The 25,287-nt window shown below is 34.3% G+C and overlaps 1 protein-coding gene and 1 pseudogene across 1 annotated transcript; both read right to left on the bottom strand.

The window, feature by feature from the left end:
- Positions 1-8,355: 8,355 nt before the first annotated feature.
- On the bottom strand, positions 8,356-11,009 carry LOC110443670 (annotated as a pseudogene).
- Positions 11,010-21,969: 10,960 nt separating this feature from the next.
- Positions 21,970-24,061, bottom strand: LOC110443669 (toll-like receptor 3). Its single transcript, XM_021488032.1, has one exon. The coding sequence runs from the start codon at positions 24,059-24,061 to the stop codon at positions 22,022-22,024; it is 2,040 nt and encodes a 679-aa protein (XP_021343707.1). The 3' UTR covers positions 21,970-22,021.
- Positions 24,062-25,287: the final 1,226 nt, after the last annotated feature.

Genomic DNA, 25,287 nt, shown 5'->3' with positions numbered 1-25,287 from the left:
TGACTGTTTACACGCCATTCTACGTCCATTCTATGCATGGAGCGGCTGTAATTGCAATGAATGATTGAATTGTTTGAAAGTGATATTTTGTGGCTTTGTTGTTGTTGCCGAAATGGAAAACTATTTCAAAAATAGAAATAAAAACATATGTGTAACATATATGGAGGCACGGTAGTCTAGTGGTAGGACGCCGGGCTCGTGACCAAAGGGTCGCGGTTTCGAGTCACGACACGGCACTGTGTTGTATCTTTGAGCAAGATACTTTACTCCGCTTGTTCCAGTCTATTCAGTTGTAAATGAGTACGTGGTTGGGCAGTGCTTGAATTGTTGAATGCTAGCTGTGAAACCCGAAATGGCAGCACCGGCTGTATGCTCCCCAGGGAGTTGAGAAAAAGATATTGGCTGGTTGCGAAGGCCCTTCAACCACGGATAATATGAACCGCGTTGAGACGACCTACGAACTATGTTGTGATAAAGCGGTATAGAAGAATCTCGAATTATTATCATTAGTATTATAATTGTAAAAGACAATAAGTCTCTGAAGTTTCTACATTTTCGAAGGTATTTAAAGAAACATTAGGATACACTCCCAGCCTGTCTGTATAAGTAATAAGTGTAATATTAATTAGTACATGAACACGTGCTTGTGTTTTTTCTCACATAATTTTGCTGTCACAATAGTGATCTTCAAAAAGTGCAAGCATCATTTGTATGAAGAGAGCTACAATTAAGAGCTAATAATGATTTGTACACATTTTCAAAAACCAAAAATAATTCTCATTATACCGAGTACGAAGAGATTATTTGATTGGTTTAACAAATCAGTGGCTTGACTATAACTTTATATATTTTTTTTATCCGTCGACAAGCCTGTGCTATGATGAAGAACATGCTCAAAGTTAATGCATTGATCTACTCAGCTGCATAATTACAATGTATACTGGATTTCTATTTTTTAAGATCAATATAAAAAGATTACCTAGAAGATTTCAAGTAGATACTTCCTGTCAAAATTATTGTGGGTATGCGGTTTTTTGAACAGTTTTTAACTTTCTCTTTACAATTATGCATGTAAACCTTAGTGAACATTCACAAAATTGTTTCATACTGTTTTGAATATTATGAAAAATATCACTTAACATGCATATATTTCATTCTGAAAGTCATTATTTCTAATGCACTCTGGAGATATTCGGTTGATGAGTTATGTCAAAGTTAATCAAATTATTCCGCAAAAGAACTGATTTTACTGTCAAACGTATCGGGCTTGTGGTTATATATATATGGTGTAGAGTATGAATTTAATGTTTTATAATTAAGATAATGAATATAATTGATAGGAAGAGACCATATTCTCCTTTAAAGCACTTGGTCACTTTCCGAACTTAAACTTAAAAAGTGGATTTGATAATTATCAAAATATATGCCTCTGCGATAGAGTATCGAAGTCCCGTTTGGGCCTCCGCTAGCTAATTTCGTAGCTAGCGATGACGTGAACTATTCTCCTTAAGGTAATTGGACTGTGTCGCCATTTCTCAGTAGAATTTATTCAAATTTTCAAAAATTGGAATTTATGTAAAAAGGATTGAATTTTGAAAAAAAATTTGAAACACACATTTATTTTGCAAAATAATTTCAATAAAAATGATACTAACATAGATTAGTATTGCATTAATGTATATCAATTTCATAACTGCTGAAATTGTGTAAAATTAATCATCTATAAACGATTAAAAAATGACATTTTATAATAAAACCATATACACATAGTAATTAATGCCTGGATTGCTTTGCAATACTTTAATATTGAAAGAACACACTGTTCTGTCAATAATAAGCATACAATATTCATCAGTTTAATATTAAACATTAGAATATGCGGAAATTGTGATACTGTCTCCCTATATTGGATTTTCAACTAGGGATGTACTTCCTATTTCCGTTTAGCAATACACTCCTATGACCTTAACATACGATAATCATTCGTGATGATTGTTCTTGTCCTGATTTGTAATCATCAACGTTCTTTTGGATGTGTTTTAAAAAGAATCTGGTTGATTTTAAAATCCCATAATATTATCCTACAACGATATTAGCTTAAGGAAAGAAAGACAAAGTGGAAAAACTGACACACGTGTCTTTGTTTACATTTACCTCGGTTTGCTATGACGGGGTAAAGACAGAATTGTGACGTGACGGACCATTTGATCCATTCGGCAATCTTTGAGGTAAACGAGTATGGTTTTGTTTACGAGAAAAACAAAATTTCAATCTCGAAAAAATATGTCGATATACAGCTAAGTTTACGGTATGGCAGCACATATCTATTTATTTTCAGTCTGTTTAATCATTTATAGCACTGATTCCCTGTTTAGTGTGTATGAAATATTCGGTAAAAGCCCCTTTAAATCTTGCGCTTAATTATGACTACGCTAATTGAAGTTAGTGTATATATTTTTCTGTTGCTTATATATCGAGTTCGCTAATTCTTCAATACGCTAATCTGTTGAAATTAAATAAAACGTTAACATTTGAGTTCGCAAAAAATCGTACTTTTACATAATATTAAACTTCACCTTGCATGACCCAATACCTTCTTTGATAACAAAAATAAATGCAATATACTATTTTTTAGCGGTTTATTTAGAGTACATTCCGTTTTTTTTGTGTTATATCTCCATAACATGAAAAATATATTCAAGTTAATCCTTATATTTTTATCTACTTTACACAATCCCTGTGGAAATCCACTTTTATTGATGGACTCTTTTCTCTTAGAAATTATTGCGCTGCTGTATCAGCCAATCAAAAGCGACGTTACAAACGGCGACGTCATTTATTTTACGTTATGGGCTGATAACATATTTTTTAAGCAAATGAAAATGCTTGTTACAAGCAAGATTAAATTATAATATAATAACAAACTCATTTATTTTTACATCTACCTTTTGCATCATGCCAGTCAAACATATTATCCGAAGTCAAATTTTGTCTTTGTAATAAATTGCGGAAAAATAAACGAAGATGGTAGTAATAATGTTCCTCGTCAAACCGGAGCGATCGACACGTCTTCATATGAATGGCGAACTCCTGTGGATTTCCTTTTAAAAAGTCGTCGACTGTCGACGAACGTTTCATCTGAATGTTTTTTTCACTTGAGTCATATTTTTGCCATGGTAATTTACCCAATAGAACGTACATTTAAATATAACTAGCTGATTCCATATCATCCCGACGACTTTGCTGAATGTGGAGTTGTGTGTTAGTACTCATATAGCTAATCGTGCACGCAAACCTAGCTTTGTTTATGTAGGGCACGTGTTCATTGTTTTGGTGTCGGTATCGTTTGGACAAGCCGAAATCAATGCTATAAATATTATTACCACGTCCAACAAGGAAATTGTTTAGCTTGACACCTCTATGGACAAAGCCTGCGGGATGGATATACTCAAGTCTGCGTATCAGTTGATCTGCTATAAGTAAAATCGTATTCAAACTGAAATGTTTCTTACATAGATGGAAATAACAACTTAAACTAGGTCAAAGACGATCAACCTTTTCTTCGTGATAAAGATGTCGGGATATTCCACTAAGGTCTCTATTTTGATGGCAACTGATTATCCGCTGTAGACATCGATGCCCAAGTACACCTTTCCAAATGTTCCTTCATCAAGTTTTTTTATGAGACGGTACTTGTTCGAAATTTGCTGCTTCACCTCTGGAAGTGGACAATAATATCAAGTTTAGAGATGCACTGTCGACGTAACGTCATCTATGTTTATGTAGTTATAGTACAGAAAAAAGAACACATTGTGTGTATGGCATTCTTATTGTGATTGGAACAGTTCGATGTCATTATTGTGACATCTATAGTATTACATGGTTACAGGTATCATGGCATTAACAAAATGACTAGCTATCGTGACATAGACAGAATTACATAGGTATGGTGACATAAACAGTATGACGTCGTTATCGTGACATAAACAGTATGACGTCGTTAATGTGACATTGACAGTATGACACCGTTATTGTGACATTGACAGTATGACGTCGTTATAGTGACATTGACATTATGACGTCGTTATCGTGACATAAACAGTATGACGTCGTTAATGTGACATTGACAGTATGACACCGTTATTGTGACATTGACAGTGTGACGTCGTTATAGTGACATTGACATTATGACGTCGTTATCGTGACATAAACAGTATGACGTCGTTAATGTGACATTGGCAGTATGACGTCGTCATCGTGACTTTAGCAGTCTAATAATGTTAGTGTGACATTGAGGTGAATAAATCTGCAGAGGTATCGACAATATTGCTCATTAGTTTGAAATTAAATAAATATAGATAGATGAGAATTTTGAATAAGATAGAACATATTTAAATTGAAAAAGACCAGGATTAATGTAGAACATGTCCATGATGTTTATGAAATAGAATCATTATTTCAAAGTCTTACTTACTTTTCGATCTTAGAAAGAACTATCCTAAAATGCAAGAAGTGATGAACAAATTTTATTGTCGTGGTTAGTGTACTGATCTTTTTAATCCTACACTACGATAAAAGTAGATGATGATGCATGTTTTGTATTCCAAGCACGATAGTTAAACGCGACACGTATGGTGTATCCCACCAATGATAGTAAGAGGCGACACATGTGTTGTCTCCCACGTATAATAGCTAAAGGCGACCCTTGTGGTGTCTCACTCATAATAGCTATATGCGTGAGTGTAAGAGGCGTCTATAACAGTATTTGAATCAAGACACACAAAAACACAGTCAACACAGAAATTCTAGCTAATGTTTCCATGGCAGAGTTCCTAGACTCAAAGTAGGCTGATACGGACACCAGTTTATATAAGANAAAAAAACCCCACCCCCAACAACAACTGTATCCTTTCAATACGTAGCCAGGTGAACACTTACATAGCTTGCTTGGAAATAAAGATGTGTTCAGCTGTGACGCCAATTCTAATTTTTTTTTGCCGACAGCTAAATGCATTGACGGACACAGTTAGATAATAGATATTCATTACATTTTTACAGATGTTTGAGGTGAATTTAAATTTAGCTTCTCTGTTAATTTTTCTTGATAAAGTGTGTTGATAAACACAAACTTCACTAGGGCATAGATCATATCTATCTATCCATGCGATACATGGATTATGTACATTTTAAATAATTGTTTGTGTACAGTGTAAACACATATATTTTAGTTTGTTTATCAGTAAGTAAATGACTAATTAGGAGATAGACACACAACTGACAATTAAACGCATCCCATGCTTCTTAAGTGGCAATGAGAAGAAATGGTTATGTTGAACGCAACCCGTCGTTTGTATCTAACCCTCTTCTAGCGCCGACGTCACAGCTGTTTAGTTACTTGCACGCCTTTGTCGCTGGCGAATCTGTTCCATCCCCGGAGGTCGACTTCAGTGCTGTGTCACAGGGTGATACACAACCAGTAACGTATTATTAGTCAGACATACTAACCTAATGTATTGGTGTCTTGAACCCAGTGATGATACCTCACAAACGTGTACATCAGGTTTCGGCTGCGACTCATCTGTCCTATATGTAGTTTTCGTCGTGATTTCAAATTTTGAGCTCACCAAAAGTGAGTTGCTTCATCAGAAAGGACTACCAACTAAGTGCGATCGACGGCTGATCATCTTGTTCTAAGATATATTTCTGTATAAACGGTTTCTAGACTTTCCCTGTGCTGTCCTTCAATATGTTAAAAAGAAAACTCGTACGTTTTGTAAAAGGCCCCGAAAAGTATATTGTTACTGCATTTCCTCAATCTTACACATTTCTGTATGGGCCTTTGCTAGGTAGAATTCAATCGAAGGGTACATTGATTTTTTTTGTTTTTGATGTTAAAAGTTTTCCATAATTTTTCTCGCAATGCTTTGATACAAATAAAGTGTGGTTGAGAAAAAAAGGTATTTTACCTCGTCATAGAGGGCGTCAAATCAAATTCAATTCACAGCTGATTCAGATACTTTTTGACATATTGATGACCTTTTGAACGTCGACATAATTAATATGAATGGCCTTTCATATGGTTTTCCACAATATTTTCTGAAATTCCTCAAGACATTTATTTCATATGACTGTTTGTGCCTTTGTGAAAGACGTATGGCCTTTGCACAGAGAAATACTAGTTTTCTGATTTGTTTTTATCTTATTTCACTCCGTTTCGAAGTTTTCAATTTTCGTTGCTTTCGACTTCTAAAGGTCATCAATCCAATTGACTATTAATCACTTCCTGATAATAAGTTCGCTCTAAACACCGCACAGAAACTCGACCGTCACTTAAGATTTGTGATATATTACAAGATACACTACTCAAACGTTCCAAGCTGATATCCCTAGGTAGACGGGTGTCAAGTGCATAGTGCACTCGCCTTTCACCCAGGCGCGTAGGGCAGGGGTCCGATTCTCCGATCGGAGGGGAACAGGTATTTCGTCCACTTGTCCGACCACGTTAGTTTTCTCTACGTAGTCTGGTTTCCTCCCAAATTTACACCCTTTGCACTTCCATTTGGGCCAATATATATCTACATAATTTGTAAAACCTGCTTCATAATTGTTGTAAAATAAATATAGCTAAAATATTTTAAACTTAATAAATGTAGAATATTGGTCATGACATAGACATCGACAAAGGAAATATCAAATCAATTTCTGTCAATAACATAATAACAGGTAGTGTACCAGTGATACACAGGACAACCGAGAAAACAGGATTTTCCCATCACCGAGCTTTCGTTTACTCATTTTAATCACAGGCAAAGCATTTCGGTAATGACTGTTTTTATGATACACATAATAAATATGCTATTTCCATTTATCTAATTCCTGTTTTGCATTTCTAAACATACTAGCGTGAGAAAAACAGTACAATTCTAGTTAAGTTACATTTAAATACATGTATATACTCATGCCAAGAAATTTCTTGTGAACTGCAATATTGCATTAAAATGTAAAAACAACATAAACATAATGCTATTCAAGAGGCTGAATTTATTGAAGGATTTTTTCAGGACCGGTAACAAATATATTGCCAAGTCTTTCAATTTCACTTTTAGAAGTTTCTTTTCTTTATAGTAACATCCCTGGTTCCCCAACTTACGGCGTTTAAATGCCACAGTTGATTTTGTATTAAGCAGCTTGCTCCAAATACCAGCATTTCTGTAATTGATATAGACTGATGAGGGACAACTAACAACAAAGTGTTTCCAGAGATGCAGGCTAATGAAGATTATGGGTAAGTTATGGTCACCATTTATCATGATCTTATACGTAAATGGTTTGTTTTTGTTCCTGAATGTCGATTCAAGTGTGCCTTATTGTTTGTTGTCAGTAATCCGTTTTTCGCTTTGAAGACTTGAACTACTTGGAGTTTACCTTGATTGACGTCATTGAAGCGGAAGAAGCTTACCCTTCCGAAACACCTGGTCCTTGTAAAAATGTAAGGATCTCCAAGCATTGTTTTCTTCATTAAGATTTTACCATATTAAAGGTTATGTTGACACTTTGTATATTTTTTTTTCTAAACTGATTTAAAAACATTGTGTTATGTATGCATACATCACTGCATTACATAACAACTTCCGGCGATTTCGTTTAATTATTTAATAGCAAGGTAGTTCGTACAAAAGCAAAGTATATTGGTTCAAGTTTGTATCCAGCGATATATTTAATACAGTGATACATGGGAAGTAGAACTTTGAACTCATCCTTCGTGTAAATAGCCAAACAAACCAGTTCCATTTAATACGGGGTTTTCACTGTAGTTGTCTTTCTACATCTAGATACCGATATAATTCAAAGAAACTCAGAAATACCTACCATCAACCTTTCTGTGTAACACTTAATTAAATAATAATACAAATATTGTATCAATAAATCTATGAGAAAGTGAACCTTAGCGCATAAGTTACTTTGATAGAACTTTTGTTTTAGCTGTTAAACCTAACCTTTTATTTATCAAAGTTTCAGGTATTTTATGGGTTACTGGTTGCTCTAAAACAATAAGTTTGTTTTTAAACTGTAAAAACGTGAAAGTATTTATAGGTAATATGTAAAGACATTCTATTGGATTTGTTTTAAATTAATCGATAAAAAATGAACAGAGAATACTTGACATTTTGCTCCTTAATGCTTAGCACTGACGTCCTTTTGTACATTTCAATTTAAACTGTAGAACCTTAGTAAAAGACGAAGTTTGTGTACATTTAGCTACACTACGGTGTGTATAAAACAATATCATAAAGGAATAACAGCAATGATGCATTATAGTGTAATGTAACATCAGATTTATGTGTTTCTACATATTTAAGTTCTTGTTGTTGCGCACCTTCCGTTGGCAACTTGCCAGTCAAACATATAATCCGAAGACAAATTTTGTCTTTGTAACAAATTGCTGAAAAGTAATCGAAGATGGTAGTAATCAGGTTCTTCGTCAAACCGGAGCGATTGACACGTCTTCAGATAAATGGCGAATTCCTGTGGATATCCTTTGCACAGATCGTCGATCGTCACTGATTTTCGGATGGAAAGAATTTTAGCAGCTTTTTTATTCTTGTTTGAGTTGCGTACGTCCTGCCACGGTAAAGGACCTCGCAGAAAGTACATTAACATAAAACCAATTGATTCCATGTCGTCACGACGACTTTGCGGAATGTTGCGCAGTTTGTTGTCACTTGCAAAGTTGGCAGTACCAATTATCTGGGCGTTTTCTCTGTAAGGTATGTGGACATTACCTTGTCTTCGGTACTGCTCTGACAAACCGAAATCAATAGCATATATCACATTACTCTTATCTCCAAGTCCAACAAGGAAGTTTTCAGGCCTGACATCTCTGTGGACAAACCCTTTAGAATGGACGTATTCAAGCCTGCGTATGAGTTGATCCGCTATTACTAGAGTCGTACTCAAACTGAAACGTTTGTTGCAGAGAACGAAATATCTACCTAAACTTGGTCCAAGATTATCAATTGCCATTATATTGTAAATTCCGTCTTTTCCGCTCCACCTGACAGTAGGGAAGCCTTCTTCACCTTCAAGTATTCGGTAAACCCGTTCTTCGTCATGAAGGAATGGGGCGACCTTTTTCGTGTCCTCTACTTTGATGGCAACTGATTTTCCGCTGTTGATGTCAGTGGCCAAATAAACCTTTCCGTAATATCCTTCACCAAGTTTTCTTATAAGACGATACTTGTTTGCGATTCTCTGCTCCACCACTGGAAGTAATAATGATATAAAGTTTAAAAATGTGGTCGACCTGACGTAATAAGCTTGTTTTCTTTATAATACGAAGAAATGATAATATAACATTATGTAATTGTAAACGTGACATTAACAGCATGTAGTTATACCTGTGATATTAACAGTATTGTGAAATGAACAGTATGTAATTGAAATTGTGGCATAGACAGTATGTAATTGTGATTGTAAAATTTAAAGTGTGTTATTGTGACGGTGACATTTATAATATGTAATTGTGATTGTGCCATTAACAGTTTGTTATCGTAACTATGATTTTAACAGTATGTAATTGTTATTGTGACATTAATAGTTTATAATTGTAATTGTGATATTAATAGTTTATAATTGTAATTGTGATATTAACAGTATGTAATAACACTATGTAATTGTAATTGTGACATTAATAGTTTATAATTGTAATTGTGATATTAACAGTATGTAAAAACACTATGTAATTGTAATTGTGACATTAACAATATATAATTGTAATTGTGACATTTACAGAATATAGTTGAAACTCTGACGTGAACAATAAATAGTTGTTATCGTGGCATTTAAAATATGTAATTGTAATTGTGACATTAACAGTTTATTATTGTACTTTTGATATAACAGAACGTAATTGTAATTGTGACATTAACAGTATTTAATTTTAATTGTGACATTAACAGTATATTATTGTAATTTTGATATAAACAGAACGTAATTGTAATTGTGACATTAACAATATGTAATTGTAACTGGGACGTGCACAGTATATAGTTTTAATTGTAAAATATAAATTTGTAATTGTCACTGTGACATTAACCGTATAAAATTGTAACCGTGATCTGGACAGTATCTAATTGTAATTGTGACATGAACAGTATCAAATTGTGAAATTAACAGTAGGTAATTGTAATTTTGACAGGAACAGTATGTAATTGTTTATGTGACTTTAAAGTTTGTAATTGATACTGTGATATTAACAGTGTGTTATTATAATTATGACATTAACAGTTCATAATTGTCATTGTGATTCTAACATGATATAAATGTAATTGTGATATTAACAGTAAAAACAATATACTAAAAACTACTTGTACGCTGTATCTTACTGAAATGATAAAAGCTGCAACAGATTCACGCCACTACTTTGACTGTATGAGGCGCCAGACGTGTTGACTCCAATACAATAATTGTAAGAGGCGCCCAATGTGTTTGTTCCCACAATAATGATAGTAAGCGGTGATTACTATTTTAATTACCCTTAACAACAAGTGATTTTCTTCTGTGTCGTCTGCCATATTGAAAAGACCGAATTTTTATTTTCTAACCTAATTGATCTCTTTAACTACTTATCTGACGAAGTTTCGTTTGACAGACGTTGTAATGATGACAAAAATGTGTCGCTGCCATCAACCAATTAGACGTCCCATTTCATTAAAATAGAACAAATGTTACAGGCCTCACAAGGTTACAATACTATCAAACTTACCTACTGAGCCATTCGTTCTGATGACCTTGACCAGTTTCCCAGCATTGATACCAAACAGACGACTAGTCTGGTTTGCAGGTAGCGTCTCTATAACTTTTCCGTCTGTGTAGTTATTCTCTGCCAGGCTTTTGGAAGATATATGTTTCAAATAAATTTCTTTGTAAGTTTTGGGATGTTCGCTAGAATCGCCACCATCTTGTGTATCGTGTTTCCTAATGTTATCACTTTTGAACTTGTGTCGCATATATTTAACATAGGCAAGATGGAAAGAAGCATCCCTTTTCAGGAGTTTGATAAAGATATAAAAACACATTGCTAAGAACACGAATCTAGCATATAGCTTCATGGCACAGTTCCTTAGCCAAAGTATGTTGGTAAAATCATAAGTTTCTTCTAAGAACTGACCCAACATCTACAAGTGTTTAGTAAGTAAAATAACTTTTGTTGATAAACATCAGCTCAATTGTAACATGCTTAATGGTATAAAGTCGTGGGAATACATATATAGCTCGTGTGAAATTTGTTCAGCTGTGACGCCAGTTATAACATATATTTTTTTTTATAAATAATGCTCAGTCGTCCTTTTCGCCTACCGCAACAATTTGTAAACGTCAAACAATACTTTTTTTTTTAAAACAAATGCACATTTTTTGCCCAAATGTTTATTGATGCCTAAAACAATAACCTGAAACAGAATATCCCGTGTAATTAGTGTAAGGAATGACATGTTGTTACATGTAAAATACTAATTTTGTTACTATTTCATTCCCTAAATCACTCCCATTGCTTTGCTTTGGCTATATGCTGAAGGGGATACACGTTCAAAGTTAATCAATCAATAAGACGTGACCTGCCATCACTGAAGTAAATATTTACCACGTCATCTCTATAATAACACTGTTGTCAGTGTAACGTTTAAAATGATATGAAACAGATCGTAACTATTTGTTGTTTTGTAAATATTTATAGTAGTACCTGACACAATAATTTATCAAAATTGTGCAACTAGAAAACCCTACAGCTGGTACCACAGACTAACATATGCAAACTGTTGGTACCACAGACTAACATATACATACAGTTGGTACACGGACTAACATATACATTACATGTAATGGTGAACTTGACGAAAGGTCAGATGCTCTGCACCACGATGTTGTTCGCCATCTTGTGAACCGTTGGTAGCTTAAATTCATTACGTTAATGTAGCTAAATATAGTATTTGTCTATATAGTAATTGTCGTATTTGTCTATATAGTATTTGTCTATATAGTATTTGTCGTATTTGTCTATATAGTATTTGTCTATATAGTATCTGTCGTATTTGTCTAAATAGTATTTGTCTATATAGTATTTGTCGTATTTGTCTGTATTGTATTTGTCTATATAGTATTTGTCTATATAGTATTTGTCCATATAGTATTTGTCTATATGGTATTTGTCTATATAGTATTTGTCTATATAGTATTTGTCTATATATTTGTCTATATTGTATTTGTCTATATAGTATTTTTCTATATAGTATTTGTCTATATAGTACTTGTCTATATAGTATTTGTCTATATTGTATTTGTCTATATAGTATTTGTCTATATAGTATTTGTCTATATAATATTTTTCTATATAGTATTTGTCTATATTGTATTTGTCTATATAGTATTTGTCTATATATTATTTGTCTATATAGTATTTTTCTACTCCCAGTTTGCTTACTTACGTAATAAATTGTTTGTTGGAAAAAGCATAAGTGGTAGACATTGTTTATCACAATAGGTTTATATAGAAGTAACAGAGACAGTAACTATCTATTTTAAACGGGAAAACACGTGATTTGTGGGTTGTTACATGTTGTACGTTTGTTTCCCCTGACAGTTAACTGTATTTTGTTCAGTGTTATAGTTCATTATATTTGAATAGGATTGCTGACAAATCGAACAAAACAACGAAATTATATAGGTAATTCTGAATAATTTGACTTAACTTAAAGCTTAAAGCTTAAAAGCAGTTAAACACTTGAATTTGAAGTTTAAAAAAAAATTGACTTTAAATTCAAATATGTTTTTTCAAAACTATCACATCACATAACAAACATAATTATATATTGAACTTAATATGCACATATGGTATATACATTATTTATAGGTACACATTTTACAGTTGGAAATACTGTACACTTGATACACAATTCTAAACAAAAAATACAATGAGTAATAAACAATATAGTGCAAAATATACACAAGTTCACTAAATATACAGAGTAATCACAATGATCACAATTTCTTGATAAAACCCCCCAGTAGAACTTAAGCTATTTTAACATCCATTTTTTTTTTAACTTTCTATTAAAGAATCCCGTTCCAAAAAGAATTCACGACTTCAGTTTAACGTTTTATGGTTATTAAATTGATTGTAGATCACTATGCTGATTCGGAACAAGATTCTTAACCCAAAACTCTGTTTCCATTTTTAATTCGTTTCAACAATATTTTCCAAAATCCCTTTCTAGCTGCGGTGAGCTTATTTTTATCAGAACTGTGTTCATCAGGCCATTAACTAGGACTTATTTCGTCCCATTTTTTTGCTAATAAGTTTCGGAAATTTACTTCGTCTCATGTCATTTAATAGAATAATGACATTCATATGTTCTAGTCCGTCACGAAAATAATATACACTGGTTAGTTTCATTGTGAAAGTTTAATAATTGCAGCTTACAACAAAAACAGACCTACGTGAGTGATCGATAGCGTTCATCATGTTTTCTCTCACCCTTCACAGGTGTGTCTCCCGTTATAGCCGGGAAAGATCAGCTTGTCACCAACTAGGGGGAGATAGCCTCGTGCCGATTAGCACGTGTTCAATTGTGACGTCATTATAATGCATCACCGGTAATTGTGACGTCATCAAAAGTGTATGACGACTTTCATACCCCACATGTGTTTTGGTTTACAGTATTTTCGTTGGAGTTGTGATTGAAATAATAGGATGGGAGAAAAACAATCATCCCCTACCTTGAGGGGGTGACAGAAAATCTCTGAGGTGATTATTTTGGTTGTCTAACCCTTGGCAGAGCCTCGGGTTAGATAACCAAAAAGCATCACCCCTCGGGTTGGATATTTCTCTATCACACCCTCAAGGTAGGGGAAGATTCTATTGTCACAAAGATCCAATCTCAGATCGAAACTTTCTTCATCAATACAGTATTTAATATGTTCCTGCTCTAGCCAAGGAACAAGTATTTTAGTGACTCATCTAACATCCTCGTCGCAAAAGGTTATAAAGAAATCGAATGGAAATACTTCATATTACAAAGGCTGTCTATAACACACCCTCAATTTCTCACTGCGTTTCCATGCCACTCTGGATAGGAAAGCGGTAAAAACGAAAACGAAAATAACTATCAGAGATATGATTAACCAGAATTGAGAAGCACAACTTTCCTTAAATTGATCACATGTTTGTAGAAAAGTCGTAACTCTTACATGATTGCCATCCGCTATACTGCATAAAAGATCGTCTCTGTTATATAACATGTTGGTTGTGCCAACCCAGTCAAGAAAGTCTAATACTTCACAGCTGCACAACAACGGGTTTCCAAACAGATTGACTTTGAATGTTGGAGATTTAGTTTGATGTGTATCCAGAAGTTCAATGTCTGTTTTTGTCAACGATGATATGAAATTATGACTAATATCCGACGTTTCTAACGCATGAAGTTCCATCAAGAAGTGTGTTTGAAGACTAATAAATTTATTTGAAGTAAGCATTAGCGTTTTCAGTGATTATTGCTGATCTGAAAATATTACGGGGCTCAATAAATCTATTTTATTAGCGGAAAAATCCAGGATAGCGAGATTGTATCTTCCTTTGAATAATGAACTGTTGTCTTTCGCAAGCACATGTCCGAGGTTACATTGCTTTGCTTCTAATGTTGAAAGGTTGGGCATATCGGCAAAAAAATCCTGATTAGGATATGAACACTCAAATCATGATATGTAGAATTCTGTAAGGTTGACCAAACCTTTAAAACGGCCACAGGAACGATGCTTCAACGGATAACTCACATCCAGGACTTTGAGAATTTCATAAAATGTAAAATTTCCATTTAATCTACTTACAGATTCCCGGGATAAATTTAAATATATTAGAGAAATGGGTAGAAAAAATGTTCGCTTTCTTTTAAACACTGCTGAACGTTTCGTTATATATGGTGAACTTTGATTGGAACCATACAAATGCATTATAGACGGAAACAAAACAAGAATGATAACATTTTTTTCGTGGGCCTTAAACTAGTTGAGAATATTTCTAATATTTCTATGCATTTCCTACTAGACCACGACACTACAGCGCCCATTTCTATACCCTTTATAGTATTTCTACGAAGATCAAGGGTCCGAACACATATCGTGCGAAGAAGTCCGATTTCACCAACAATACACCACTGCCATATGAATAGTAGTTTGTGTTAATGATAGATATTCCATTTTTCTCTTTTATAATCCATTTAGTGGTGTTAGGACATCTCTGATTTTCAATGTTCGCCTTAAATTACACTTGAGTGATATTAGATGGCGAAATGGAGACAGTGCGTTTATTTCAAACCTTTTCATTGGGAATTGTAAACTCCAATGAGATATGAATGTCCGCTCAAGGCCAACGAATGTCGAATTCAAAATCGATATACTATAATATATAACCAGATTCAAAGCTATTTGTTTCAACTTGGTCAAATTCAAAAACCAAATGCCGAAACGGAATCCTTCAAAAACATCTATTTGTGGGGTTTCAACCTTTGACAAATACGGTATTGCATGCTTGGGATATTTTGTTTTTAAATGAAACCTATTTTGTCGTAGATCCAGGTGTGTCAAATGTATTAAAGGTTGAAAAGTGTACGCATCAAACTAAGAATTGTCGAGAAGGTTGTTTAATAAATCGAGGTACTTGAATTTCTTCAAACCTTCAAATACTCCAGACGAAATCTTTAATAATCCATTGGATATCTGAATGAATCGTATGTAATAAAGCACCTCCCGTGATCTCCTTTCCTGGCGATTTGCGATATTTCCCAGGCATATACGTCTCTCGTTTTGCTTGATTCGTGACGCAAGTCGTTTTAATTACGGAAGATGATCAAGGTCAAGTTTGTAGTGACGATAAAACTGCTTCCTGAGGCACCTACAACTTTAACAGTTATCATGGATTTGCATTGTGATACAATGTTGGCGCCGATAAAGTACGTCGGTTAGGATACATTTTCATAAAAGGTAGTCTTTATGGTATATAATTGATGCCCGTCTAAGGAAATATGAAGGGCGTCATGACTAAAAGCTTTGTTCTTTTTCCTCTTTGTCTGCAATTGCGTTACAACGCTCAATGGAATAGCAGCATTCAATACTTCCTTACGAGTTCAATACCACTGTAGTATATGATGTCAGGGGTTCTACACAGGTTTCTTGTATTCTCATATGACTCTGAATTGTGGGTGTAATGTAGGTCGATATTAATTTTGTCATTCAGGAATTTGATAGGATTTATTAATACTTTTAAAGGTCCAATAACATAAGTGTCTCGCGTGTACCTTTCAATAAACAAATTGTAGACTCTGCTTGTGGATTTCCAAGTCAAGGAAGTTTTCCCCAACCCTGATGACTACAATAACTCATTTGAGTAGTAGCACTGCTCATAATATACACATTTGACTCACTCATTATTAATTTGAAATCAACCAGTGCTCCTGTAACTTTTATAATGTTCATAAGGTGTTTTACAGTAGTTAAGACCGCTTTGGATTGCCAATGTTTTGGCTCATAGCATCAGAGATAGATCCTAAAGAGACGAAACCTTTGCATGGTGCATTGTAATGTATGTTTGGCATATTGAACAAATTGTATTGTTAAAATAAGATGTTTTTGCCATATATTCAACTTTGTTGAAGAAATACATGATAATTACGTTACTCAACACCCCAGATACTTGTTAGTCCCATTTCAGTGACTGTTAGCCCCAACAAATCTGCCCGTTGCCATAGTGCAATAATCATAATCCAACCGACAAGTTCCTATTGGCCCGGTCCCCATGTTAGCCCTAAACTACATAGAATGCGAACCCCACTACATTGCATGTAAGCCATACACCGCAATGTTTGTAAGCCCCTCTCAAGGACCCGTTAGTTCCAAACTGCAGTGTATGTAAGTTCTATTCAAGTGCCTGTTAGCATCACACCACCGTGTATGCTAACCCCACTCCAGTGGGGTTTACATACACTGTGGTACGAGGCTAAGGTTCACATCGCAGTGTATGTGAGACCCACTCCAGTGCCTGTTAGTCCCAACCCAAAGTTTACGTAAGCCCCACTCCAGTGCTTGTTAGCCCCACACCACAGTGAATGTAAGCCAAAGTCCAGTTCACCGGAGTCTTCTGATTCATTCAAGCAAGTTAAATTCAGTGGTAACCATAAATGCTTGACAGATTGTCCATGCTTTTAATATTACCATGCACAGAAAGTGCACTCCACAGACTACTACTTAAACAAAAAAAGCGTACATTTTTTTCCCACTCAAATCAATTTATGCCTTTCATTAATGCAAAACAGATTCCTAGGTTTACAATATGATGAAAATGAAATCTTTTCGGTACAATTGTTGTGCTAGAGTAAATATTTTTAAGCAGAATATTAATCTTTTAAATAGATTTGTGCCAGAGGCTGTCTTTGCCTGACAAAGATACAGGCATAGTATCTTACCTGTTAGCGTTTACTGATTTATTTGTGTATCTACTGTACAGACAATGGGCATAATTAATTGACAATATTAAATGCCTTCACACTAGGTTTTCAAAATTAGGTACAGCCTATCAGAATCCCTAGGTAAATGACGAGTGAGTGGTCACTGCCCATATTCTCATGTAGATATCATGTTTAAAAAGAAAATATCTCTCGGAGTATAGCTACGTTGCCGTAGTAACCATACTTCAACCTGCCATTGAAGTAAAGTTCTGACTGTGTGAATAAAACTAAAAGTTCTCCGAGAAACTCTATTTATTTGATTGTTGTTAATAAATTGATAAACCTATTTCATAGATAACAAGGGGTAATTCATTACTGTGCCACCAGGCCAACTGTATACTGGATTATCCATTAGTTGCTGGGGACATAGTGTAATCAGGGTCGGGGATGGTGGTTGGGGGATGTATTTCCTAAATCATCCATCAGCATGTACATGCACCTGACGTATATACAAGTATAATAAAGAAATCAAAACCAGATTAACTCATATTTTTCTAAATTTTCCTTATTGTAGGAAGCTTAATATTTTCATAAAAAAAAAGTATAAATGTATAGCGAAACTTACCACATTAACCCATATCACATAACAATAACCGTTCTCTCATCCTGGCACTACAACTGATACAAATCTAACTATGATAAACTGTACTTATAAACCATGTTATTTGAAATAGTACAGATATCTATGGATTTCTATACATTCATCAGATATAGTGTACAACTCTATTTACATGTATATGTACACTTAATATTTCAAGCAATGAGAAAATTTAGGTTTATCGATATATTGAAATATTCAGTCCAATGAGTGTTTCCTTACTCTTTCAATTTTCATATCAAGAGTTTAACCCATGACATTAAAACAATTGTTGAAATATGTACTTCAGTCTTTTAAAGATGGGTTAACACTGTAATGCATTGGAGTAAACATTGCTGTGCGCTGGAGTTAACATCGTTGTGCACTAGAGTTCACATCGTTGTGCACTAGAGTTAACATTGGAGTAAACTTCAATGTTGTCTTGAACATTTCCTTGTTCACTACTTGTGCACTACATAGTGCACTTGATAGCAAGCACTGGACACAAGCACAAAATATGCACAATACATATAATGTACAATTTATCAATGAGTACACATTTAAAATTGGAAACAATATACACGTTATACACAATTCTTAACATACAATGCGTAATAAACACACCAGCGACAAGTTCAAAATAAACACAAATTCACAAAAAATATACAAGATACACTGTAGATAGCATATACACATTCATCACAATAATCCAAATTTACACATTTAGGAAACGCATTCAATATACAGGGATTCGTGGAATTTACAATAAAATAAGATTGCAATATATCCTTGACACATTATACACTAGTATATATCATATCCTGTATTCACAATCGGGGTCAAAGAAGTAATATCAACGGTAACCTCCCAAATAACACTGGGTCCTTGCAAACGTATGCTTGTAATATACGAATTACTTAAAATTGGTATATTGGGCAATATTCACAATATACACAAGTACAACATATATTTACTGAACATAGTATACATCACATACTCTTGGACAAAATGCATAGTAATATATACATTGTATTAAGAATTAACAGGAATAGCATTTTTTGTTCATATTGGTAAAATATTGACATGATACAATTTTTTTAACATATATTATATACCATCAATTCATTACATTTTGCTAAATGTTAATTTAAATCTTGATTGCGTCTTATATTTCTCTCTACACAACGGGATAGGCCCTAACATACCTATTGCTATGAATGATCAGGTCCTGCTGTATTACTACTTAATTTTATAACGTACACAGACTAAGTTCTAACTGTAATGTGGAGCATACAAAAATGTAACAATAGAACCGATGATGAACACCACCATGTTGTTTCGCAATCTTGTTGATTATCGATAGCTTAAACATATAAAATTAATCGACAAGGCGCGATCACATAGCTTGGTGTCCTGTGATAATCTCCCCAGTATATGCGAGAGTGTTCTCCTTTGGCTGGCCTCGTGACGCGATGTCCAGTACAGTCGTTTTAATTCTGGAAAGGGATCTGTTTTGAATTTGTGAACACGATTTAACTATTTTCTATGGTACTTACTATATCTGTTGGAGCTATCACATACTAATGTTATGATCTGGCTATCTTGTTACCTGTCCGGGACAGGTTTCTTCTATTTAACATGGCTAAAATGGCGACGGTATTGTATATGTGAACAAGGAAGGACATCGATTATGTTTTATTTTACTATCACAGACACAAGTAGTTACCTGAATATTTGGTGAAAGGATATAACGTGTATGTAGCAGGAAGTAACTATTCCAGTCACGGAAAACACGAATAGCTTCGAGATTAATCAGAACATGTGTAACATGGTTTCTTTTTTATTTCATGACGATGACTTCTAGTACCCTGCGTAAATATTCTGAATACGATTTGTATATTAATACGACTTATATGCTTTATACTGTTTTTGGAAATATACACATGACAGCAACGTCCCTTCAGTATTAATATCGTTCTTCATGTTATTTTGTTATTGTTTTAAGACAAAAAAGGAAAACATCATATAATACGTAAAAGGTGATCTGTTGATTAATTCATTTCATCATAATATAATATTTACATTTGCCCCCGCGCCGTCCCATTACAACAGTGTTAGAGGGCAACTGTAATTACATAGGCTATAATTACAACTGCTCGACTATAATTACAACTGCCTGTTTCAGGTGTAGGAATATGTAAACAAACAAAATGGCCGCCTGAAATGTATTTTGAGGCAGGGCAAATGGTTTTTGTAGGAATATGTCTTAAAAAAGAAAAATGTATAAATATAAAAAAATACCTGGTTGTCTGGATGTAATTATTGTTGATATAATTACAAGTGGTCTCTGGCAAATCTACAATTTAACCCTAGCGGGTTTTATGGGATTTGCCAGAGGCCACTTGTAATTATATCAACAATAATTACATCTAGACAACCAGTTATTGTTTAAATAGAGTTTCACAGATTCAAAGTAATAGGGGAGTCTGGAGAGGGTATGCAACTGTTGTCACTCCGTTTAATCTATGTCGTAATCGTATAGTTTTTGGTTATTATTACGAGCCAACGACTTCCCCTGTAGTCCTCTCTAGACCTCGACACTTCGTCAGGTTGCAGACCTGTTTTCAGTACAGGTTTGTACGCTGGATGAATTGGTAACACAAGCAGTCGATTCATTAACTCAACAAGGTGTTTCAAAATACAGATAACTATTAATTAACAAGCAGAAATGAATATATATAATAAGTTTAACAAAGGAAGATCATAGCATTAGCGCCAAACAATGACAGCTAATGCTAAGAAATTCAATCCCTACCCCTTTTTAAAAAAATATATATTTTCAGCTTGGTAAGTATGGGTTATAAACAGTTCTTCTTACACAACCAATAACATTTTCTATGTGACGTTTCGATGACTAGTACTATATGTACACTGTTACATTCATCGGAAAAATGACCAGTGAAGCGTATGAACACAAAGGTGCAAATTGTGTACGAGTTGTCCACACAAACGATGTCAATTCGGCTACGCTGTAAGCGTATGTACAATAGTTGATGTACAAAGCGTAGCTGAATCGAGTCATTTCGGTAAAACAGTTGTTACATCATCATTATTGTACGTTGCTACTTTGTTTTGGTTGATAGGACAACATCGCAGTTCAAAGATTGCATAGACTGAAGAGCTTTAATGTAAGGAGGATATGTCAGGTTGACTTTGTATTATTACTGAAACATCTATTGGCTAGATTAACGCAATAATATATCCGAATAACATATCAACACGCCATGAAATACAGATTTTTTTAGGAAGCGTAAAACAACATATCAATTCAAATATTCCTGTAACCGACTAATCCATCATCCATAATGATGTTTTTTCCTATAAATAAAGACAATTGCTACGCGTATTCTAATAAACGAGCATATTATTATGTTAAATCTAATAAAGAATTAAAAACTGTGAACATTCTCATAATCTGACCATAAACAATATACAAACGGTTGTAATAACAAGGCTATCTTTGAGTTTCTCCTGTTTTATGTGTATTGAACTTACAACTATAGACGTAAAGCTATGTACAGTTACACCTGGTATCATAAAGGCAATTTAAGCGATCTGGATTTTTATATTTCTAAAATATACTTCCGGGTACTTAAAAGTATTTTTAACATATGTACATCATATACATATTGACATAATGAATACAAGTGCACGATATACACTATACTCACAAATACAAATAAAAGAAAATACACCAAAATACATAGGATGATAATGAAAGTCTATAAGGATTTAAACGTAAACCTTTTTTTATTTCTATTTCCATACCCCCATCCCAAAAGGAATTCTCGACTTAAGTTTGACGTGTTATGGTTAGCATACTGAACGTAGATCACACTGTTGATTCTGGAAAAGATTTTTCACCGGATATTCTGTTTCCATTATTAATTCGTTTCAACAACTTTTTCCAAAATCCCTTTGTACATGTAGCTGTGGTGAGCTTATTTTCATCAGAACTGTGTTCGTCAGACCATATAATAGGACGTATTTCATCCCAGTTTTTACGAATAAGTTTCGGAAATTCACTTCGTCTCATATCATTCAATAGAATAATGACATTCATATGTTCTCGTCCGTCACGAAAACAATACACACTGGTTAGTTTCATTGTGAAAGTTTGCCATTCGTTCTTAAAATAATTGCAGCTAACAACAAAAACAGACTTACGTGATTTATCGATAGCATTCATAATGTTGTCACATTTGTCATATCCCGCATCGAAATCTTTTTCATCGATACAGTATTCAATATTTTCCTGCTCTAGCCAAGGAACAAGTATTTGAGTGACCCATCTAGCATCCTCATCGCAGTAGGTTATAAAGACATCGAATGGAAATACTTTATATTCCAAAGGCTGTCTACACCACACCCTCAATTTCACACTGCGTTTCCAGGCCACTCTGGATAGGAAAGCGGTAAAAACGATAACGACGATCAATATCAGAGATATGATTAACCAGAATTGAGAAGCACAACTTTCCTGAAATTGACCAAAAGTTTGAAGGAACGTCATTACCTTTATCTGACTGCCATCTGGTGTACTGCATAAAATATCGTCTCTGTTATGTAACATGTTGGTTGTGCCAACCCAGTCAAGAAAGTCTAATACTTCACAGCTGCACAACAACGGGTTTCCAGACATATCGACTTTGAATGCGGGAGATTTAGTTTGATGTGTATCCAGAAGTGCAATGTCTGATTTTGTCAACGATGATATGAAATTATGACTTACATCCAACATTTCTAACGCATGAAGTTCCATCAAGATGTGCGTTTGAAGGCTAATCAATTTATTTGAAGCAAGAATTAACGTTTTCAGTGAATATTGCTGATCTGAAAATATTTTGGGGCTCAATAAATCTATGTTATTGCCGGTAAGATCCAGGATAGTGAGATTGTATCTTCCTTTGAATAATAAACTGTTGTCTTTCGCAAGCGCATGTCCGAGGTTACATTGCTTTGCCTCTAACGTTGAAAGGTAAGGCATATCGCCAAACATTTCCTGATTAGGTTTTGAACACTCATATCCTGATATGTAAAATTCTGTTAAGTTGACCAAACCTTTTAAGCGTCCATAGGAACACGACGAATGCCTCAACGGATAACTTATATCGAGAACTTCGAGACTGTTACTTTCATGAATTGATATATTTAAAAGTGATTTACTTAAAGGGACTCGGGATATGTTCAGATATACAAGAGAATGGGGTAGAAAAATCGTAGGTTCGTGTCTAATCGTTGCTGAACGTTTCCTGTAATTTCGAAAAATTTGATTTGAACCATAAACATGAGTAATAGATGGAAACAATTCCAGCAGGGAAATAGTTTGATAAGAATCGATATTGTTTGAGGATAGGTCAAATATTTCCAGGCATTTCCTACTAGACCATGACAATACAGCCCCAAATGTTATACCCTTTATAGTATTTCTAGTAAGATCAAGGTTCCGAACACATATTGTGCGTAGATATAAGAAGTCCAATTTCACCAACAATACACTACTAGTAGAAGTAAAGAAGTTGCCTGTTAGTGCTAGATATTCCATTTTTCTCTGTTGTAATCCGTAAAGTGTTGTTGTCAGGACATCTCTGATTTCCATTGTTCGCCTTGAATCAAAGTAGAGTGATACTAGATGGCGAAATGGGGACAATGCGTTTATTTCAAACATTTTCATAGGGAATTGTAAAGTCAAATGAGATATGACTGTCCGCTCAAGTCCAAGGAATGTCGAATTAAGTAATGCTATTCTTCTATGTGTAACGTTATTTAATTCTATTTGTTTCAGCTTGGTCCAATTCGAAAACCCAATGCCGAAACGGAATCCGTTAAAAACGTCTATTTTTAGAGTTTCAACCTGTGACAAATACGGCATTGCATGCTCTGGATAGCTTTTCTTTAGACGAAACCTATTTTGTCGTAAATCCAGTTGTGTCAAACGTATTAAAGGTTGAAAAGAAAATACACCAAACGATGAATTGTCGAGAAGGTTGTTGGATAAATCGAGGAATTTTAGGTTCTGCAAACCATCAAATGCTCCAGACGAAATCTTTAATAATCCGTTTGATGATAATATCAGACTATCTAGTTGTTGTAGATATCTGAATGAATCCTGATGTAATACAGTCAGATTGTTGTTTTGTAGATTTAACACAGTCGCGTTAATTGGTAAATCCTCCGGTACAGTTTGTAGACGACATCCTATGCACTTGACATTTATCAAAGTTCCTATGGTGACGATATTACAGCAACCAGTCAATCCAGCTAGAAAATAGATAGAAAAGTATCAACAAGTGTTACATTGTAAGATCATGTCAATTTTGTTTTTATATTTTTAATGTTATTATATCGCAGGTAACAGACAGGTGTCCATATTTTGAATTACACCAGGGCAAAACAGAACAAAGGAAAGATTTAATGAAAACCCTTAAGAAAGAACAAGAGGAAATAGACCTGGTGTTTCGTAAAGTTAAGTGTTATATTCTCCATCGACGACACACGCCATTAATTTTAATGTAGGTCTAATCCAGGTAAAATCACCTTTCCGAATTATATGGAGATTTTTGTTTTACTATTGATTTTATGTTTTATTTAACGTCATAGAATAAAGTAAACATATATGATCTTATACGGCCGTTAGGACATTCAATGTTTATAAAATCTTAATTTGAATATTTAACACGTCTAACGTTACTGTGCATAAAACAAGATAGGTCCAACCATTTCTAATAAAGCAATACAAAGTTTTGTTGGAAATCACAGAGTATTTGATACATTACCTGAAATGTAGAACATGCCGAAAGAGTAGATGGTGTACAAAGTGATATTGTTTCCCATCTTGTGAACTGTTGGTAACTTAAACTTATAACATTAAAGCACCTCTCGTGATCTCCTTGCCTGACGTTTTGCGATATTTCCCCCGGCATGTACGTCTCTCCTTTTGCTTGATTCGTGACGCAATTCGTTTTAATTACGGTAGATGATCAAGGTCAAGTTTGTAGTGACGATAAAACTGCTTCCTGAGGCACCTTAAACTTTACAGTTATCATGGATGTGCATTGTGATACAATGTTGACGCTGATAAAGTACGTCGGTTAGGGT

The sequence above is a fragment of the Mizuhopecten yessoensis genome, unplaced genomic scaffold, assembly GCF_002113885.1.
Source record: "Mizuhopecten yessoensis strain PY_sf001 unplaced genomic scaffold, ASM211388v2 scaffold716357, whole genome shotgun sequence".
NCBI classification, from domain to species: domain Eukaryota; kingdom Metazoa; phylum Mollusca; class Bivalvia; order Pectinida; family Pectinidae; genus Mizuhopecten; species Mizuhopecten yessoensis.
Note: the sequence above shows the minus strand (reverse complement) of the source record. Positions and strands in the feature narration are given on the sequence as shown.